This window comes from Helobdella robusta, assembly GCF_000326865.2.
Source record: "Helobdella robusta unplaced genomic scaffold HELROscaffold_1, whole genome shotgun sequence".
Lineage (NCBI taxonomy): Eukaryota > Metazoa > Annelida > Clitellata > Rhynchobdellida > Glossiphoniidae > Helobdella > Helobdella robusta.
The window spans coordinates 6,851,072-6,873,797 of record NW_008703570.1 but is presented as its reverse complement, the minus strand read 5'-3'; the positions used below and the strand labels follow the sequence as shown (position 1 = coordinate 6,873,797).

The 22,726-nt window shown below is 32.9% G+C and overlaps 5 protein-coding genes across 5 annotated transcripts; 2 read left to right on the top strand and 3 right to left on the bottom strand.

Annotated features, from left to right (window-relative positions):
• Positions 1 to 1,328: 1,328 nt before the first annotated feature.
• Positions 1,329 to 2,999, top strand: HELRODRAFT_159115 (hypothetical protein; the record flags this gene model as incomplete). Its single annotated transcript, XM_009011029.1, has 2 exons — positions 1,329 to 1,751; positions 2,586 to 2,999. 2 exons carry the CDS (start codon positions 1,329 to 1,331, stop codon positions 2,997 to 2,999), a joined length of 837 nt encoding a protein of 278 aa, XP_009009277.1.
• A 5,165-nt stretch (positions 3,000 to 8,164) lies between these two features.
• On the top strand, positions 8,165 to 13,885 carry HELRODRAFT_62909 (hypothetical protein; the record flags this gene model as incomplete). Its single annotated transcript, XM_009011028.1, has 12 exons — positions 8,165 to 8,269; positions 9,162 to 9,233; positions 9,771 to 9,930; positions 10,090 to 10,155; positions 10,391 to 10,474; positions 10,741 to 10,912; positions 11,185 to 11,325; positions 11,690 to 11,882; positions 12,172 to 12,346; positions 13,121 to 13,219; positions 13,614 to 13,705; positions 13,781 to 13,885. Coding segments are annotated over 12 exons (1,464 nt in total), but the record flags the coding sequence as incomplete, so codon positions are not given.
• A 1,014-nt stretch (positions 13,886 to 14,899) lies between these two features.
• On the bottom strand, positions 14,900 to 15,802 carry HELRODRAFT_63003 (hypothetical protein; the record flags this gene model as incomplete). Its single annotated transcript, XM_009011027.1, has 1 exon — positions 14,900 to 15,802. One exon carries the CDS (start codon positions 15,800 to 15,802, stop codon positions 14,900 to 14,902), a length of 903 nt encoding a protein of 300 aa, XP_009009275.1.
• Positions 15,803 to 16,327: 525 nt separating this feature from the next.
• Positions 16,328 to 16,618, bottom strand: HELRODRAFT_62671 (hypothetical protein; the record flags this gene model as incomplete). Its single annotated transcript, XM_009011026.1, has 1 exon — positions 16,328 to 16,618. A coding segment is annotated over one exon (291 nt), but the record flags the coding sequence as incomplete, so codon positions are not given.
• A 3,047-nt stretch (positions 16,619 to 19,665) lies between these two features.
• On the bottom strand, positions 19,666 to 22,200 carry HELRODRAFT_105398 (hypothetical protein; the record flags this gene model as incomplete). Its single annotated transcript, XM_009011025.1, has 6 exons — positions 19,666 to 20,015; positions 20,528 to 20,657; positions 20,938 to 20,999; positions 21,284 to 21,405; positions 21,717 to 21,889; positions 22,131 to 22,200. The coding sequence occupies 6 exons, from the start codon at positions 22,198 to 22,200 to the stop codon at positions 19,856 to 19,858; spliced, it is 717 nt and encodes a 238-aa protein (XP_009009273.1). The 3' UTR covers positions 19,666 to 19,855.
• Between the last annotated feature and the right edge of the window lie 526 nt (positions 22,201 to 22,726).

Sequence of the window (22,726 nt, the reverse complement as noted above, 5' to 3'; positions counted from 1 at the left end):
GATTCCTCACTTCGTAATAAATTGCCTGTTAGCTGGTGTGACAATTAAATGGAACGTTTCACGTCTGTCCGCTTAAAGACCGGCGTCGTCGATGTTAACTTAAGAGCTCTTCCTCATCGTTCCTGCCCGTGTAATGTTGAAATTGAAATGCATCTATCTATTTATAAACGCCTGCGAGTTATTTCTGCTTTCAGTCATTTGTTTCCTAGCATCGAGAGTGCTTCCTAGTTTGCGACGTTTGTTTTAATTCCATTAAAATGGATACTTTTTACGTGTCGTCACATAAGCATTATATATATATATATATATATATATATATATATATATATATATATATATATATATATATATATATATATTAGTATGCTATTCAATGCGTGAGTGCAGCAGAATTTTAGCAGAATTTTAAAATGTAACCTTGAAATAACAAAAACCATGTCTATTTGAACCAAACCACATTTTGAATTCAATTTTTCATAAAAGTATATCTAAATAAATTTACTAAATGAACAAATAATGCAAAATTTCATACAAAATGCCATCAACCGGATAGTTGTTTAATGCTCTAGTTAATACGCCTTCATATCCGCAAATTGTTTAACATCAAGCAGGCATATGTATGATTACTTTCCAGTCCACCAATCAGATACCATCAATTTAATTCTCCCTCCCAATCCTTTCCTCTTCATTCTCCTGTGTGGTGGTGCTTTCTAATATTTAAAACAATTCATCGAAAAACAAATGATGCTAATAGATTTGTAGTTCAATTTTTATTTAATGTTCACCACTTTATAAGATAATCATTTTTTAAATATCAAAAATCTTTCCGTTAAAACCACTAACAAACAACTTTTTTTTAAAACGAAACTGAGTTTCTGTAAATTTCATTATTTTCATGCTTCCGGCTGATCTATTGTTTTTATTTATTTATTTATTCATTTATTCATTCATTCATTCATTCATTCATTCATTCATTCATTCATTCATTCATTCATTCATTCATTCATTCATTCATTCATTCATTCATTCATTCATTTATTCATTTGTTCATTCATTCATTTATTCATTTATTTATATTTATTTAATAATCTAGTTTAATAATCTAGTTTAATTATCATCGCTGAACTTTCTAACAATATATATATCTATATATAACAATTTCAAATGTGATCTTCAAAACCTTTGCTCTTATAATCATTATCAACATCGGCATGATCATCATCAACGTCATCATCATCATCAACAACATCGGCATCATCATCATCATCATCAGTGTGCAGTATCACCATCACAAATTAATAACGCCATCACCAGATTTCATTTTCATGATGACAACGAATGAGATGAGGAACCTTCTGAAATCGTTGACCCTGGAAAAAACGACCTCTCCAGAAATCTTCTCCACTCTCCACTGCATCCTCCTCTATGACGACACCCCCCTCCAGACGCACCTTCCGAACCTCACCAACATCTCGTACGCTAATACCGCCGACAACGTTACGAATAAAATAAACTGGTATTTGAATTTGAAATTGTCGACTTTTCAAAACAATACAACGTCATCTTCAACAACAACGTCATCATCAACTTCTTCTCCTGACACCAACTCAACAACAACAACATCAACAACTGGCCCTGAGGAGATACAAAAGCAGCTGGCGATACTGTCGAAATGTTTAGTTTTGAAGTTGCACAAGCGGAGGATCCTTCGAAAAACTGGATCTGGTGTCGTTAGCGACTTGTCTCCATTGGTTCGTTTCTCTAATCTCTTTTCATGCTTTCATTAGTTTGTATGAATATGTTTTGAAGAAATAGACTTGAAGTTATATACATTTTTTATGAAATAATCTTAAATTTTTGAATGACGATATGTATAGGTATAAACCGAAATAATACATTTTTACAGATGATGTTTCTGAAAAATGTATTTCAGTGCTTGTTGTAGCCTAACTGTAGAGTATCGCGTTCTTTATTGCCATCTTCGTAGATGCAACACCATCTTAAACATCACGAACAGACCTTAACCAAAACGTTAAACAAAAATGGAACTGAACATTTTGTATTATTTTGTAAATTTATAAAGTACATCCGTTATCTTTTTTTTTAATATTTTTTTTCTCCTCCACAAAGTGCACCTCTGAAGTTTTATGTTTAAGATAGGTATAGAAATAATTTATTTTCGGCGCTAATAATTATATAAATATAATAACACATAACAATAGACAAACATCTCAACCACATAAAATACTTTTACGGTCAAAAAACACAATCGCGCCAACATTTACACTTATTACTGTGCAAAACAACGCGGAAGTTATTTCTAAGAAGCAGATAATTTTGCTATGAGCTACTGTTTTCTGTTTGCTTGCTTTCTTTAATACGAAACAGTTGTACAATTTTAATTATTTTTCCAATCATAAGTATGCTTAATTTCTGACGTGTTACGCGAAATAGTGAAAACCACTTTATAAAATGTACAAAGAGCATGATCAATAGTGAGTTCAGCAGTTTTTAACTTTCGTGGAGTTTTAATTTGAATCGAATGACAACATTTTTTAACGTCCAAAACGAAATTTCATTCGCAGTACGATTCATATCTAGAGCCTCTCTTTGACGCGATCACTTTGGCCGATCTGCTCGCTAAACTGTTCACACAACAACAACACGTCAGTTACAAATCAGTTTCGCGCACCATAGAACTTCTGCATGACCAGCTACCACTTTCCCCTAACAACGATAACAACATCAGAACTAACAACAAAGACACAGATGACAACAACAACGGCACAAACACCATCACAAACAGTGTTTGGTACTTCTCGTTGTGGGCCTGGGTAGGTGCATCCAACTACCGAATCGTCTTGGAAGGCCCGCTGACCCTATACCTTGGTTCGGACATCATATATACTGACGATTATGAAACAGTCTTGGGAAGCTTGGTGCCGATTCGTGCTTGCAAGGATAAGTGTGCAAATGATCGTGAGTTTTTTGTTCATTAGTTACTAACTAACGTTACTTATCTTTATAAAAAAAACACTATTTTATTACATATAAAAATATGAATTGAAAATTAGAAAGTTTTGAAAGATTGAAAAATAAATAAAAATTGGCATTTACCTACCTTTTGCTGTTGGAGAATTGTAAATGTACACAAATGTACAAATGTATTGATACATACACCATGCATTGTGTGTAGGTACTAATTTGTTCCCGTTAACGTTTACTCGAAGGTGTTTGCTGTGTGGGCATATGTTTCTTGGTACCCGCGACATGTACAATCTTTCCATTTATATTAAAACGTTTCTTAATCCGCTTATTTATGTCTCAAGTCAGAAAACATTCTGCAAATGTCGTATGTCGACCTCGACTAATAAATTTATGGCTGCACTTATTTGTGTTTGCATGCAATGCTTATAAAACTGTGCCGTGCCAACTTGTGATTGTCAGTGCATATTTTAAAAGTGAATGTTACACACAAATAAAAACAATGTGTAAATGAATTTCAATGATAGCACGATTTTGAAATCTTAAAATCACGTTATGTGTGCACATGTACAATTCAAACAACCCAATATTATTGCTGCAGCTGCAGTTGAACGTAGCAGCAAAAGATGCAGCCACACAAACGCCCAAAACAATAAAACAGTACATACAGTCATATCATCATCATTGTCTTAAAGCATTCATGTTTTCAAAATAAACTGCCAAGCAGCAGTTTGGGATGCATACATCATCACGTCTGCCATGCTGGTAGGATGTGTCGCGTTTCGTCCTTCGTAACTGCCTGGTGCATTTTTTGTTGCCACATACTCACGACTTCACACTTAAGAAGATTTCCTCTTTAAAATTATATTTTCACCTAAGAACTGTGAACTTGATAAATAAAATTATCCATCTTAATGCGATGAGTTTATTGATGTTACTGTTACCAATTTCTGTTTAGTCAAGCAATTTTTTCTTGTCATCACTTTTATGCAACGGTTCTTCATTATGGTTCTCAGCAATACATCGTTTGTTGTGGTATTTTGATTTTTTGACAAAGAAAATAAATAAGTGTGGTTTTTCTTTGAAAACGATAAATTAATTCAACTCATACAAATATAGTTAATTTAACAGCACAATTCAGTATTCTAAATGACAACAAAAAAGCGGTTTACTTTCTGAAGCAAAATCGTTAAGGCTCAAAATAGGAAGAAATCATTGAGGTAAAATATTACTTAAACTGCCTTTGAGTTTTTTTTACATAAAAACCTAATGAAGACTTGCTTACTTTTCAAAGGTGGACTCCATGAAACTGAGGTTGCGGCAAAAAATCTCAGTGCGAGACATACCTACGTTACAGTGGAAGTTAATGAGAGAGATTAATAACTCTTCGCTGCTGAACTGTTGCAAACACTGCTCATTATTTTAATGCCATCATGCCTGCGTGCTCTCCTCGCAAACTTCTTAAGGACTTTTTTTCATTTTGTTTTCGCGAAAAAATTTACTTTTTGAGTTTTGAATCAAGGTTCTTCATCTTCATATGTAATTTAAACAAAAAGTTAAACAATGCCATAAGAGTTTAATGTAATGGAAATAAAATTCCTACAACAAAGTGCTGATGAAAAAATCCAATGTTAGTTACAAAAATTAACACACACAGCAAGAGATCAAAATATTGAGTGTAGTACGAATTTTTGTCAGTTTTTTAAAGTTTACGCAAACGTCTTGCTTTGAATTTCAAATGAGTTTTCTATCCAATTAATTTATATATTAATAAAAAAAGCAAAGCATTAATGAACGTTGTATGCAGTTCATCTAAAATTTAATAAATCTATTAACTTTTTTATTGAACTTTCATGTAAATAGGTCAATTTTTAAGTCAAATAGGAGTTTATTTTTAAAATATTGAATAAAAACAAAATGATTTATAGAAATAATACTGTAGTTTAAAAATGTTCATCACAATACCATCAGATGTTTTGAAAAATTTATGTCATCTTTTTCTTTGTTATAAATGTTATTGTAATAAATAATTTTTACAGTTGTTGTTGTAGGTCGCAACAAAACTTATCATGCGGTTTTCAGTAAAAATCTTTTGAAGAGAAAACAAGTTTTTTAACATACAAGGATAAGTCTAAACCACGTAAAGACGTTAACATTTAAGGCTAAAAGTGTCAAAAGTATGTAAGCAAATGAAAGAAAGTTAGTATAAAAATTTTTCACAAGTACAAATGAGCCAACTGTTTGACCTACACCTGCAGACATGAAAGAAATAGTGGCATCTGTAGTCATTATCATCATTGTCATCTGTGGTTTCTCAGCTTTTGCTCTCTTCTGGATTCGGTTAGTGTTATTTATTTTTTGTATATCGATGCAGTTTTGCGATATATGAAGAATAGCCACCCCACGTAAAACTTTATGTGGTGTGTGTTTTTGCAACCTATTTAAAACACAATTATTAAAATTCAAATGCGCAAACACTAAGAGATTAAAAATAATCCAACTTCTGTTTCATCAACTTCCATGTGCAACTGAACAGGAAGAAACTGGAGTACAAGGCTCTGACGAAAGGCAAGAAGAAGATTCTCGTAATGCCCGATGACGTGGTCTATGTGACCACCAAGTCCATACTGCAGAGCAATTTGGTACGTCTGCTGGTGATTTCAATTGTGTTATATGCATCATCACTAAATTTCATGATCATTAATAAAGATGGTTTGTTGTAATTTTTCTAACTGCATGATTGAGAATGTAGTAGACACGTTTACATTACTGTTATTCTCAATTTTCTATGCTGAATTCTGAACTATTTAAATCAATAGTCTGCTATATTTGCTATATTCAACTGTAACATAACTCAGTTATGTCCCATTGTAATAAAATACAGTAAAAGTCCTCTAGAGCGGGACCCTAAAGAACGGACAGATAAGAGTAACGGACAGTATTGCTTGGCACGGAACCGTTTTGCATGTTAAATAGACCCTAAAGAACGGACATTTTAAAGGAACGAACTACGGACAGGGTTTTAAGTACAAATTGACTTTCATGTCTTAAAGAGCAGACAATTTATAACAAAAACACATAGAATATTTGTCAAAATGCGCCATCTAATTTGAATATTTGTATTTATTCTATTCCATGGAATGCGCTAAAGAAACTTTGATAATCTTTGGTTATTTAAAAAAAATTATTTTCGCTCTTTGATTTTTTATCGCGGTCGTGTTGATAAACTGTTGTGTAATAATGGAGTCGACTCTGCGAAAAAAAATTTTAAACTTGGAAGAAAAAATGCTGGTGGTGAAAAAATTAAATGATGGAGTTAGCTTGCTCTCAGACAGGGGAAAAATTGCCACCTTTGGTCATTGGCTATGCAGAAAATCCTCGATGTTTTAAAGGTTAAAATTTCAGATGATATTTTCAAAACTATAAAAAATTTCAACTGATTAATTTTATTTATAGCCTTGAAAAAAAAACAGTTTACCTATGATGTATCGCTGGAACAAAAGGGCATGGATGACTGCCAGATTATTTTTAGAGTAGTGCCAAATCTTATACAATAAAATGCAAATAAAATATTTTTTATACTTATCTAATTAACACATTTTTTTTAGGAAGAAAGATCCTTCTCTTTGTTGATAATTGTTCTGCTCATCCAGAGATTTCCATGTCAAATGTTATCGTTAAGTATTTACCACCAAAAACAACGTCATGCTTGCAGCCATTAGTGATTAGATGCAGGCATAATTTCACAAATTAAATTAATTTATTGAGACATGTTTTTACAGACATGGAAGAAGCAGATACAGCACAAGAACTAGCAAAATCTGTTAACCTATTAAATGCAATTAATTGGTTGGATGTGGCATGGAGAAATGTTAATCCTACTTCTATCACAAAATGTTTTAATAAGTGTGGTTTTGGAATAGGAGAAAATATAGATACAGATGTGCAGCTGATTGAAGCTGATCCTACCATAACCAGCCTTTTGGGTTCTGTTAATTTTGTAACCATGGATAACAATGATGACTCAATCCATAGCCCACAAAGTTCTGAAAATCATGAACAATTTGAAGTCCAAGATGATGAAGAGGAAGAAGAGGCTCCAGTTCAAGAAGTTTCTACAAAGATGGCATTACAATGTGCCAGGAAGCTAACTTCCTATTCGATACATATGGGCAATAGAGAATTGTTACAATTTTCTGAGAACATTGATAATATTTTAGAAATTGAATTGTTAAAAACAAAATGTTTTGGCAAACAGACAACTATGAATGATTTTCTTCCATAACAATATTAAAAACGTGTTGTTTTATTTTAATTTTTTATGTAGTATATCAAAAAAGATTTTGATGTTGAGTCTTGAGGAGTCAGTTAAGAGGAGAGGACAGTTTGGTCATTCCCCAATGATGTCCTCTCTAGAGGACTTTTACTGTATTTTTTAATTATTATGGTTTGCTTGATCTTTAATAAGATTACAAAACAATAACCATCCGAAATTTTATTTTCAAAGTCCATACCGCACAATTCAAGCAAGAGAGCTTCTAACGCGTTCAAATCAAATGGATCATTCGGAGATATAAAGAGCGGTAGCAAAATATGTCGTTACAACGTTAGTTCTATGATTCTGTATAGTTATTCTTCTAAATAAATAGCTTAGTTATACATATTCTATATTATAAGTTATATATTAACTTTTAAAAAATTTTATTATTATCCGAAAAACTTTTAAAAACAAAGAAAAATTAAAAACTGCAGGAGGACATTGTCTTCATGAAGGAACTTTTCATCAAAAACTTTCAAATCAATAGCCGAGTGCAAAACTTCCTCCAAATTGTTAGCTCCTTCTATCTTTACTTTCGTAATGTTAAAAAAACTTTAAAAAATTTGAAAGGATGCTCAACGAAAAATTACTCTAAAATATTTTTATATTCAGCTCTGTTATTTGCAGCAAAATATGAGTTATACTACACATTCCCTATCTACGTATAAATTTCTTGTTGACTATATATATATATGTACATGTATATATATATATACATGTATATATATATATACATATATATATATATAATACATAAATCGAACGGAACCTTTTTTATGGATATATAAATATATATATATATTAAATGTTTGTCCGTTTTTATGTAGGCATAGTTTTTTTCAGCCTGTAACATGAAATAAGTTACAGGAACTTCGACACGAGAACTTGAACCCATTTGTGGGTTGCTTCATCGATCCATTCAAACCTTGCCTGCTCTTTGAGTTCTGCACACGATCAAGTCTGGCGGTCAGTTGAATTTCTGTTTGGAGAATGGAGCTTTATCGGTTCTCATATGTTGTGTTTGTCTAAGTTTCTTACTTAGCAAGTGAAGCGGATCGTTAGTTTGTTACGTGTTGGTTGCGACCAGTGGCGGACCTAGAGTGGGGTGTAAGCAGTAATTTCAGTAGAAATCAATAAAACTAATTGTTTTGACAGAGAAAGCACCGTTTTGTGACAAATATTGGTGAAAAATTGACGCGATAAAAAAAGGTAGCCAGAGTAATTTTGACCAAACTATCACAACTCTTGCACCCCCGTCAAAATTTTGCGCCCCCTCTCGTTAAGATTTTAACATTTTCAAAATTTTGATCCATCCCCCGTCAAAGATATCTAGATCCGCCATTGATGCGACTGTTACACTTGTGTATCATCCGTTTGATGTATAATATGTTTGATTTACCTGTGTGATTGTTGCATATGTGTTTACATTCAGTGTATGAGTTTATGAGGATTTTTTGTGTATTGTGCTTATGTTCACACTTCCAGTCGATACTGTTTTTTTAATTTGAACAGATGACGGAATAGAAAATTTTTAGGAAAATAAATCGATGTCGAAAATGAAGTTGAAAACGTTTTTGCACTTTACTATATTTGTGCTTCATCATATTATTTTTTAGACTTTTGTATTTATTTATATCGTAATAAATATTCATCAACTTTTTCATTCTTTCACTTTTATTTTTATTTTCATCATTCATCAACCTAATTTGTTACTCTTTCACGTCAGAAAACTCGTTTTTGTCCTCATGAAAAAGAAAAAAACTTATATCTTTAGAATAGCGCTTTGTTATTTTAACAAACATTTAGTGTAAAATTTCATTAATGTTAGATGATTGGTTAATGTCTTTTCATCAAACAGGATGTCTTGTTCAACGCTGATGTTAACTTGGACTGGGAGTTCAAACTTTCTCTGATGACTGATCTCATTATGGTCGGTATTTCATTAATTTCAAGAATATTATAGTTAAATCTAATTTCAACAAAATATTGTTGAGTTAGACATTAAACTTTATCGTATAAACTAATTAAATCAAATATTAAAGACGGTATCAATCGAAGCATAACAGTCAGATCAATTAGAGTTCAGCAAACGCAAATGACACTAAATGAAAGTTAAATAACGGATTATTATTATTTTCCATATCGAAACAACGTCCATTGATCAGCATTAGCATGGCACCAGGCAATAATCTAACCTGCTAATAAAATAATAAGTACCCAACCAACTACTCGATCACCAAAATGATTTGAGAAGTTTAATGAAAAAAAAAACTTTAAATTTTTAAATTTTTTTTAACTTAACGTCCAAGATTTATAAAAATTTAAAATGTGTATCTAGAGACAAATGAACTATACAAAGACCTAAGGAAAGTTTTGAGAAATGTTGAAGTAAAGTATGGTATGGGTGAACGTGGTCGAAGATTTTCATTAACGAAATTTAAAATTCAAAAAACGACAATCCACGAAGGGCATGCGGTACTTGCATTCAAGTGCCATCGGCACGCATGGCAACCTGAACTCGCACAACTGCGTCATCGACACCAGGTGGGTCCTTAAGATCACCGACTTCGGGGTCAAAACCATCTACGAATTCTGTAAAACAAAATTTCCTTCTGCAGATAAAAAACGTGAGTTGACTGAATTGATGAAAGTGATGAGATGAAGATGAAGTTATCGAAAGAATTTTCTCAACGACAAAAATAATTAAACTGATTAATGCAATTAAATAAATTGAAGCAGCAAAATTAACGAAAACAATTGAATTGTTTAAAAACGACTAAAACCAGGCTTGCTCTGGACCGCTCCAGAAATTTTGAGACAAGATGAAAACTTTAGGCATGCTTCTCAAAAAGGTTAAACTTTCAATTTCTCTACTATGATGAATTTACCCGTATGTGCGCGTTTGTGTTTGTGTGCACGTGTTGGTGTGCAGTTTATTTATTAGTCTCTTGCGCGGGTAGTTATTAATATATTAATAATATTCTTAATAAAATTTTGTATTTAATGATAAGAATTGTATAAAATTAAATTGTAAATAAATACGTTGCTGTCTATAGTAGTTAAAAATATCTGTCAACCTACTTGCAGGCGATGTGTACAGTTTCGCAGTCATCATGCAAGAGATCCTGATGCGAATGCCTCCTTATGGAATGCTCGACAAGGAACCTGAAGGTCAGCAGGTTCTTCTGCTTTCAAAACACTTTCAATCAATAGTTCTATATTTATAAAAACATCGCCTTCAATTTATTGTAATTTTTATCAAATGTCACAAAAAACAACAAAAACACCAAAGTTAATTGCGTATTTTAGCTATTTAAGTGAGGTTGGTAAAATGTGTCGGATTTATTTAGAACACTCAATATTTAAATTTTTGTCAAAAATGTTATGTGATCAGATGTGAGATGTGATCAGAAATATTTGTAACCACATGATAACAGAGTTGCTGGGAAAGATTTTGAAGCCACCACCTCTGTGCCGACCAGCGGTGCCACCAGGGGCAGCCCCCCCGGAGTACATACAACTCATGAAGCAATGTTGGGGAGAGATGGCTGAGACCAGGCCAAGTTTCGAAGACATTGTTGGCAGGTTCAAATCATTCACCAAAGGAAAGTACGTTTTTGCACTTTTTTTAGATTTTTTTGAAAAGCTTTTCACAATTTTCCTATTTTGATCCAGTTTTTTAATTTTCAACATCGGTTCAATCACATTTAAACCACACATAAAATATTTTTTTTAAATAATACGAATTTTAAAACTTTCAAAATCATTTGTAGCTGGTTCAGAATTAATTTTTGAGGTTTCAATTTTAAACGACAATTTCTCGTGTTGTTAGTTTTGTAACATAAGTTTTATCCAATTTTGTCTGTCACTTATATTCTCAGGAAAACCAACATCGTCGATGCAATGTTCCGTAAACTGGAGAAATATTCGAACGACTTGGAGGAGACGGTGAGGGTGAGGACGTTGGCTTTGGAGGAGGAGAGGAAGAAGACTGAAAGTTTGCTCACTCAGATGTTGCCCGCGTACGACATTCTTTTTATTTTTGCTTATTTTTTTGGTTTATGTGCTATTTTTAATAGTTGTATGAAATTGAATGGTCTTTAAATTCTCTTTTTTTTAAAGCTAAAAATTTACTCCAGCAAATGTTAGTATGAAAATCATTAAAAACTTGGTTTCTCATTTTTCAGCCTATTTCAAAAGTAGATCTGTTTAAAACTTTTTTGTAAACATTTAGGCATTTAAAATTTGTATTTCAAACTAATTTGAATTTTTAGTGAGGAGACACCTATTACCATCAATATTTGGTATTTTTCAAAAATCAGAATGTAAAGCCCCTAATAGATTTCCAAAACGAGGCCAAATAAAGTAAAATTTGTTTGCACTCAGATCTGTAGCACAGAGCTTGCTGTCAGGCAGTCCAGTTGATCCAGAAAGTTACGAGGAAGTGACGGTCTATTTTAGCGACATCGTCGGCTTTACGACAATATCGGCCATGAGCAGCCCACTGCAGGTTGTCAGACTGCTCAACGACCTCTACACCATGTTCGACTCCACCATCGATGATTATGACGTCTACAAAGTTAGATCGGAGTTATGCTGATGGTTCAAATGATGATTAGATAATTACAACGTCACAGATTGCAATTATCATACATAATTGGTATAACAAAATAATGATCTCGAAAGAACGGACAATGGTGATGTGAAAAAATTGTCAAAGAAATCACAAAAACACCACAACCACACAGCATAACAGCATAACAGCATCGAAACACCACAACAATGTCGCAACATCACAAAAACATCCCAACATCACAGCAACATCACAACAACATCCCAACATCACAACATAACGACGTCGAGTGTAGGTGGAGACGATAGGGGATGCGTACATGGCGTGCAGCGGCCTTCCTGTTCGCAACGGGGACAGACACGCAGGTGAGATATCGACCATGGCTCTCGACCTGCTCAGCAAGTGCGGTCAGTTTGTCATCTGGCACATGCCTGACATCCCACTTCGTATCAGGATCGGCATCCACACTGGTCCGTATATTCTCATTTGCTTACTGCGTACTTTTAAATTTTAGTATCTCAATCAAGTCAAGTCAAACCTTCAAAGTTAACGTGCCTTGTTAAGTGATGAATGGAATGGACTATTCGTTTTTCGGATCGTCCTATTATATTATTATTATTATATTTATACACATATTTAATATGAGAGAGTGGTGAATAGGCAACATAAAAAACAATAGTTACCTGTCTTCAGAAAAAAAAACTGTTTTTCAGTTAAAAGCGGCTATGAAAACAAATGTTAAATGTTGGGGCATGTTTCAATTTCAACATTCGCCTCCATTTATCCAAGCATTGAAAATAGTTGCGTGTGTTAAATGATGTAATAAATGGTGTGTGCTACCGATTTAGATCGAATAAATTAATTTTGCCGACTTTTATAAATGCTTGTGTGCAATGCGTTGATGCACTTAATGAGCGTTGTGCATCTTCTACAATACGTACAGACTTACACATAAAAGCAGATTTTCCATTAGCGCGTGATTGGATATAATTATAAGTAATGGCGCACCATTCCACCATATGAGCACATACAACATCAACGTATCATATTATCATATGTACGGTTTGCACTTGCACGCATCCGTCATACAATCAAACGTACACAATTTTAAAAATTATCCCTAACAAAGCGCTCAAAATTACACACACACGCACGCACGCACGCACACACACACATAAGCACATGCATATGCATGCACAAATACCGAAGTACACGTTAACAGTTCACACACAACATGTTACAAGGATCATGTGTGGCAGGAGTTGTAGGTTTGCGCATGCCCAGGTTTTGTCTTTTCGGAGATACAGTGAACACAGCTAGTAGGATGGAATCCACATCAACTGGTTGGTTGTTTGGTCAGTTGGTTTTTTGTTCAGTCGGTTGTTTGGTCAGTTGGTTTTTGGGCAATTGGTTGTTTGGTCAGTTGGTTTTTGGGCAATTGGTTGTTTGGTCAGTTGGTTTAGTCAGTTGGTTGTTTGATCAGTTGGTTGTTCATTTAGTTGGTTTGTTGAACCGATCATACAAGAAGATTCTGGTTCTCCATGTTTACCTCATTTGTTATTACTTTAACGATTGTAATAATTATTTGCTGTAGATATATGTCATAAGCCGTCAGCAGCATGACGAATTAAGCATAATAGAATAAATAATGAATATTATTATTAAATTGGCGTGACAATAAGCACGGATTTTTATAAACAGTGCTTAATAAACATGATGGAACACTTGAATTTCTAGCTTTTCGCATCCACGTCAGTTGGGCAACACAGGAGAAGTTGGTTCTTTTGGGAGGTTATGAGGTTGTTTACAGAGGAGAGGTCGAACTCAAGGTGACATTTTTTACTTATCTTTCTCATGTTCGAATTCAGTGAAACATTTCAATATTTTGAATTTTTCTTTTGCAGGGTAAAGGCAAGCACAAAACGTACTGGTTGGTTGGCAAGATGGGGTTCAACAAACCTCTGCCTGAACCCCCAGCTATGACCGGGTTAGTCAACCTTGTTTGTTAACATTGAGGTTAATATTTCGACGCTTTGTCTAATTGCTTAAGAAATTAGCAATTTTGTTTTGTTATTGGTTGTGAAATATCGTTTGTAAGAAATAATAGAGCCGAAGTAACAGTAGAAGTTACGTCGTATTGACAATAAGCTTAGTTGTGGTCGCTGTCGTAACTTAATCGCTCTAATGAAACTACAGCAAAAACTACTATCAAAAAATTCTTACTATATTTTTAATATTAAAATCACGACAGGGAAGACAACCACGGGTACGTACTTATACAGATATCGACTGAAATTTATCATAAAAAGCATGTTATAAAATGTTAATTTCTTCATAACAAGCTTTGGATAAATTGGATGTAAATAAAGTTAAGAATCATTAAAATACGTTTCAGCTTGGACGCTTACATAATCAAGAACGCCGCTGCAAAGACCCAAGAAGCAACACAAGCTTAACCACAACCTCGTGAATTTCACGCTCATAATGTCTATCCATTTCTTTACAATTCGAAAAATTTGAAATTTTTAAATATTTCTAAGTAAGCCAATATTTTTCATGTTCATCTATTTTAATTGTGCATTTTTTAGTTATAAAAAAATAACCCGAAAAATTCTGGCTGTAATGATTTAAACTCTTGATTCGGCCATGCATGAAGCAACCAACCGCAAAGCAAAATTAAACCTACATCGTGTCACCTACCCGAAGCCACGCAATCATAACTTTTTAAGGTGAATGCGATGCGACAAAGGCACACATATCAACAGAACGGGATACCACAGACCAAAAGCCAGCGAACAATTCGACTTCTTCGATAATTGCGGACCTTTATTAGGCGCGATTCCAACTTCATTAATACGTCGCATTATCTTTATCTGAGCGCATTGAGGTTTTGATTTCATATTACACATCCAATTTACAAGAAAATTTAGATTTATTAAACAGAAAGTTAAAAATTGTGAAAGTAACACATTTCTTTGAATTAAATGAAAAATATTAATAATTGAACAATTTATTTAAAAAAATTAGTCATCAGTTAGTTCATCTGTAATGAGCGATTTCGACATTTCTTTCACTTCCTCAACTGCTGCTTCGGTGCCATGCATTAACTCGAAATTTAAGAATTTCTTCACCAGGAATTTAACTTTTTTTGTTGGTAGCGACAATTTAGTACATCTCTGCAGTAAACTTCGTGCCTGTTCTATTCTACCTTGTTTCACACAGAGATCAATGTACATAGACCAAACATCAGTTCTTTTTGGATGACCTGTAACTAAACTTTCAAGGAGGGTTTCAGCATTTTCTGGATTACCATATTTAGATTCCAAAAGAGCATACTTTGTAACTAGTTCAATATAATGTTTCTTATCCAGTCTATCCAAACTATCCATCATAATCAATCTGGCCTGGTCTAACCTGTTAAATTTAAAGAGTATTTGTCCGTAAGAAACCCAAACATCGGGGTTTGTCTTATATTTCTTCAATAAAATTTTACAAACTTCTTCAGCTTTATCAACTTTCTGATCTGCACTATACATATCTCGAACGTGGCAATATATCTTGTATGGATCACAACATTTAAGAGCAGAGTCGGTTATCTCTTTCAAGCTTTCTTCACATCCATACTGATACTCCATGTTTATACAACCCATCCAAACATTTAACTTCTCTTTTTCTTCTCTGTATGAAATGGTTTTTATAGCTCTCACTCCAACTTCTCTTGCTCTCTCTATTTCACCACTTTCGATATCAAATGCTAAAAGATTTAGCCAAACCAAAGAACTGTTCGGTTCCATTAATGTTGCTTTTTCTAATTCTAACCTTTTTTCATTTGAATTTAAATCTTTCTTACGAGCTATTGAAATGATTTCAGATTTTGTTGCATTATCATGGGAATTAGAATTTGTTACTATCACATCATTTTGCATGCTATCATCCCAAGAAAATTCTTCATTTATATCTAAAACTAAGCAATTTGAACTTGGCACTGACTTATTTTTATTTATTTTATTATCTTCAGATGATTTAATAACATTTGTGGTTGATAGGTCATTTTTCGATTTATTTGAAACTGTTGTTAACGCTTTAGATTTCAACTGCTCAGTTTCAGATTTTTTTGAGGTTTTACTGCATTTAGATATTGTTATATCTTCATTAGAAACGATATTTTTAACATCATTTTTGTCGTCGTGTTTGCCCACTTTTAAAGATAACACCATTTTTTGTTTATCTAGGTCGCATGAAAGAACTTTACAATTGACCACTTGTCCAATGTAGAATTGCTCAGTAAAATTATCAGAGACCTCTGAATAACTTAGTTCTTGTTTTGGTACCCAGCCTTTCACATTTTCGCAAAATACTACCAACAATCCTTGAGGTTTGATTGAGGCAATGAAACCAGTTATAAGAGAATTCAGCTTGACATCACTGAAGCTAGCAGGAACTGCATGTTTTGACTTGACAAGCATCTTTTTATTGGTCAAAATCAGTTTCATGTCATTAGGTTTGACAATCAAAACTTTGCATTTTAATACTTTACCAGCTTTAAACTTTTTCTCAGGATTAATTAAAGGAATATCAGAAAGATGCATGGAAGGGATGTAGCCAGAAATCTTACCCATCACTTTAACCACAAGTGCACCTTTATGGAACATCTTTGCAGTGCATTCAATTATCTGACCTGATTTGATGTCATCATAATTGTAATAGGCCATATTGATTATGCTTTCTCTCAGCGTTAGCATTACCACATTTTCCAAGTAATTGAACCCAACAACTCTGGCTGTTACTGTTTGCCCTTTTTTGAAATCCTTCAAATTGACAGCATCTTTATCTGACAGTTGAGATTTCTTCACCAGCCCATTCACTGTGTCAGATAATTTAAAGTAGAGTCCTAACTTTGAATCAATTTTTGCTACATTAATGTCAGATAATACGTTGCCTACCTCAAAACCATCAAAAAGCACTTCAAATTTATTTGGATTCATCAAATGTTTCAGCTGAGTTAAAACAACATACTTCGTTGATGGTTGCACATACAGCACACATGCAATCAATTCTTGGTCCACATTATAATGGTCAATGTTTTTACTTAGATGCATATGAAATATAATCCCTTCAAATGAATTAATCTTCACTAAGAGACAGTTATTTTCTTTTGAAACCACCAAACACTTGACTGGAGTACCGGGCAACAAAAATTGAAGTGATATTTTGGATTGAAAACTGTTGGATATTTTATTGGGATCGATTGTGAGATTGACTGTAAGATTATCTAATCTATCTCTTTTTTCAGAAGAATTTTTATTTTCAACCATACATGTAAGGTAAGAACCAATTGAAATCTGAACATTATCTGCAAAATTCTCTATGTTTAATTTAACAAATTCACTAGTTTCTTTTTTAGAAAGAAATGCTGTTACATTTTTGACACCGACATCAACAATGTAACCATGGTCTTCACAACTGCAAACAACGCCAGTTATCAAATTTCCCGAATTTAATTTAATAATGTCCCTATTAACTAATCTTGGATTTACTGTAAGCGAAAGGGTTTTCTTTTTTGAAATTAATTCTGATTGAGTGATGCAACATCTGACAACAGACCCCAAGTGGAATATGTCGTGCAGGCTCAACAGTTTTGTACCATCATCTTCCAACTGACCTGAAGCTAATTTCTGTAACTTTTTTGTGTAATCATCTCCGATGTCAGTAATGGAAATTTTCCCTTTGACTCCATCAGCTAATGAAACAACAACTCCATAATCTTTTATTTCACTCACACATCCTAATATTAGGCTATCTTGTTCAATATGAAACTGGAACGAATTGAAATGATCATCTAACTTCACTTTCTTTGATCTAGTTTCACCGTGATTTTTGTCCAAATGTTCCAATGGCCTTTTTTTACTTTTTGAATTTTTTGATTTTTTCTCTTCATTTGGTTGTTTCGCTGCGTGAATTTCACGTGGAAAGTCTTGCTCTTGGTCATCCATTATCGCTCATAACCAAAATTGCCTTATTAAAAAAATATTAACAAATTTTAGTAATTTAAAATTAAAAACAAATTGAAAAATAAAAAACAAATTTAACCACAAAAATAAAATACAATGTATAAATAAAACTAACGTATAAGTAGGAGATAGCCGTGCCCGAAAAATAACCGAAACGAACATATCATTTCCACAACTTAACAGGAAAGGCACCATAATACATAAACAAAGAAAAACAAATTATCTATCTATCGAAAGCCAAAAACAAGATTTTTGCTAAAAAATAGTGGATTAAATGTCGTTTATAATCGTTTTTAATACATATTTTAGTTTATAATTATGGAATTTTAAATTGGAATCACTGTATCGTATTTCTCCCATTATAAAGCTTTTAACTCTGCTGCTCGTCTAGTTGCTCGTGCCCCTTTCTTTTCTCATATATCTCCATATCTTGTTCTCTTGCATTGGCTACCTATAAAATATAGAATAATTTTTAAAATTTGCACGTTCATGTATAAGTCTCAATTTAAATTATTTCCTAAGTATTTATCAGATATACTAATTGAACCTAAACGCCCCGGTTTACGATCGTCTTCTTCTCGCTTTTTCTTAACTCGTGTTAAACACTTTTGCCAAATCTGCTTTTGCTTTTTCTGGTCCTTTTCTCTGGAACTTTCTACCTACTTCTCTGACTACTTCTCCATCACTTGCAAAGTTCAGAGCGGATCTCAAGACCCATCTATTTTCAAAATTCATTGAGGAGCGCTGTTGAACATCGCGGAAATGCCTCTATCGTTTATCATATCTAAAGTTTTTTGCCTGGCAACGTCGGTGATGAATACGAAGAACTACAACTATGGAATAACAGAAATGTTCATATGTGATACCTTATCTGAAAAGTCGATAGTGGCTGTCAAAGTTGATGAATTCGCTTTTTATTTTTTCTGAGTCTTGGTTATGGCTTGTTTTTGATGTATTCTTTACCGCTTGGTTTTGTGTATACCTAATTTTTCTCCACATCTCCAGACGTTTCCAAAAATTGGTGTGTATACCTACAGCTTTCAGGTCCTGTTTGGGCCTATTTTAAAATATTATTCGCGGCCTTGTCTTTGGAATACGTTTATTTTTCATGCACCAAACATGAGCCAGCTATCGGAGCCGATGCTTTTTCAGCGTTGTGTATATACTAGAGGAACCAGTCCGAGAAGTCATCGGTGTCATTTCCCATGACTCGCCAATCCGAAAAATACGAATTTGTTGACGACATCGAGCTCATAGTTGTCAATATTTAGAAAAGAAGGAATGGCACAGATCTGCGCCAAACGCAAGTCCTTTTAAAGCTGATTGCAAGTCCAAAAGCCTTACAAGATTTAGGAAACTGAATCAGTTCACTCAGTGGATGATGTTGACTGTAAGCTGTATCCTCAGCAAAAAGCAACTTCTGATTTGAATTTCTTCGATCTTGGTTTAATCTCTCAGGTGCACCAATTTGTAAAATAAACTGTCAGTTTGAACGCTTACATAATCAAGAAGGCAATAAAGAAAGAAGACGCCACATAAGCTAGATTTCAATTTCATGAATATTATGCGCATAGAAACAATTCATTTCTTACCAATTCAACAAAGCTGAAATTTCAAAACGTTAAACATGCTCGCTTATAATACTTTTTGAACCGTGACATTTCCAGTAATAAAAATAACAGGAATAAACACGACTATGAAATAAAACCACCTGACTATGAAACCATATATGTTAATTAAGATATATGGATGAAACAAAAAATAAAACAGCAAAGAAAAAATCTACACATTTTTTTAATTTTTTCACAAATAAATATCATTGGTATCGATGTTTGAAATAGGCATCAAACATCAAGACATTTGAATGTTTAAATATAATGATAATCATTAGCTACAACTAATGGTAAATTGAAACCACAGTAATCAAACAGAGAAAACAAATAACAGTACTTATAATGTAAGAAAGAATTATTTTTTAGCGAATGTAATTTTCATCTTGCTGGTAGGAGTGAGGTTGAAGCCTTGCAGCGATTCCTTGGCCACACCAGCCTGGTATTCATTCTCGAACTCAACGAAGGCAATATCGTGTCGACCTGGAACCAATCTAACTTCTTTAAAGCCTGGGAAACTGTTGATGAAGTTAATTGAAGTTTTTGTTAAACTAATTGAAGGAAAGCATTCTCAGTAGTTTTAAGATGGTTGTCAACACAAGAAGCAACAGGAGTTGTGGTTAATAATATAAAGAAATTACAAGATGATGTTGAAACAATTATTATGAAAATGGAAGCAGGCAAACTGAGATTACAAGTATCTTTTAAATTTTTTTAGCAGAAAGTAAAGAATCACAAGCAAGCATAAGCTTCTTGTGCCATATCATTACAAGAACTAAATCAAAATTTTATAAGTGCAGCAACTTCAGCAACTTGCTGAAATGCAAAAATATAAAACGTAGTAATATAACTGCAAATTAAAGCCTGGCGATCATAACAACAACACAACACACGTTTAGACGACATTTTCCCCGAGATCGGGGGTTCCCATAACAACTGACGGACTGGCGATCATAACAACTTTAAATAAAACATTCAACACTACAATTCATTTTAACCAATTAATAAATGAAAAATTTATAATTCTAACTTTTGGAAGAGCATCTGTAACATGATGTTGTTGGTTTCCTCAGGGAGACCAGTAAGGAAGAGGATATAGTGAGGTGGTTGGTCGGGTATCAAGGCTGGATTCGTCACAGCTGGTGGCTGCTGTTGGGCTACTGATTTGGGCAAACCAATGTCACAATAATTTTTATTTCATTCATCTCATATTTTTCATATTAAACATTTGAAACTGAATAAAAACTGATTGATCAAAAACGCTATAATAAATGCAATCTCACATAATCCATTTTGAAACAGGTAAGATAATACTTTGCGATAAGAATTTTGAGATGAATAGAAATTCTAAATTAGAAAATAATTATTCAATTAATATACTGATTATATAGACTACAAACGCTTGAGTTTATTTTGATTACAAAATGGAAACCAACTTACCTGGTTGCAGAGGTTTCGAAGATTGAGCCTTCTGCTTGCCTAACTTTTCTGTTACTGATTGTCTGGTGAAGTTAAATAGTCATTTGCATATTTTATATATATATATATATATATATATATAGATGTTTAAAAATATTATAACATAGGCATTGAGTTTATCATCATGTCACCCACAATGTTGCTTTTAGTCTTGTGCATTTTCTAATAAATACTGGAACTATCTGATATGCAGTTGTTTAAAAACATCACAACATTATTATTGAGAAAAAAACAAATATTTCAGTGAATAAGTTATTAAAAATGTTAATGAAGAGAAAACTAGACATAAATGATGCAAAAGAACAACTTGGCCCCCTTCCTTTTCTTCTTCCCATCATTCTCACTGATGTACAACCTCTTCGGCCTCTCGATGAATGTACCTTTCATCTTTGCTATGATGTCAGAGTCCTTCTTTGAGAATTGAATCCTCTGCATCATCATCATGTTGGTTCATTAATCATTGCTAATTTCTTTTTTATTAAAAAATCAAATGATTAATACCTTAACTTGCTGAAAGATGAATGATATCATGCAAAGCAAAAATCATTTGCATAATTAGGAATCATTAATTTTAGGATACAATTAGACCAAAAATCTTAACTAATGGATGAAAAAGAATAGACAGTATCACTATTGAAAATATGTTTAATATTTTTCACATAATTTTGTTTCATGTAAACTTAACAACAATGATGAGAATAACAAAATGAAAATTTAGCTAATAAGAGCAATAAACTGACCATGGGCTTGTCATAGAATGGAAAGCCTTGCATGGACCTCAGTGCATTCGTTGAGCTGTTGATGTCCTTAAAGATCACAAATGCCTGGCCCTTAGTCTTCAGCGTTTTCCTTGCAATTATGTCCAAAATTTCTCCAAACTGAGAGAAAATGGCAAAAAGAGATTTCTTCAGCTCTGAAAGGTTGTGAATAGTGAATGTGAGGTGTTGTGAAATAAACCTTTTTGAATGGCTCCTATCGTAATTATTAATTAATTAATTAAATTCACAACGCAAAATTATTTGATTTCCAACTGATTTCATAACATATAAAAGTGTTTTATTTAAATGAATATTTTTAGAATAAATCCAAATACTTAAATATACTGAACTAGACCTCAAAATGTAAAAGTTTTGAAAATAACCAAATGTGCTAACCATCTTTCTTGATTTTTTCATTGAGGTTATTGACATAAATTGTGTGGTTCGGTTTGGCTTCAGAGGTCATTATCCTGAAATATAATTATTACCGTTGTTATAATAATTATAACAACGGTATTATAATATTTGAAAATATTATATATAATTATTATAAAATTATATCATAATTTATAATATTTTAATATTCAGAAATTTTATAAAGACAAATCAAATGCATTTGTGTAACACAAAACTAAATTTCAGAATAACTTGAATATAAATAAATACAAGACCATGAAACAATCAAATAAAAAAATTGGTAAAACGTGAGATAGGTACTCCTATGGTATTGTCCATGTTTACAAACAATCATAATGTACTTTTAATAAATTAACTCAGCCCATTTTGAATTATCTAGCACTTGATTATTTATTTATATCAAATTGAAAATAATTCAATACAAGTTAATTCTTGGGTAAGTAATTTAATACAAGTTAATTCTTAGGTAAGTTTTTTAGATTATTACTTGTCAAATATCAATGGCTTATGGAGTGGTTAACAGGGTTAGGGTTAGGTGTTAGGGCCTCCATTTTAACAAAATTTCAATCATTGGA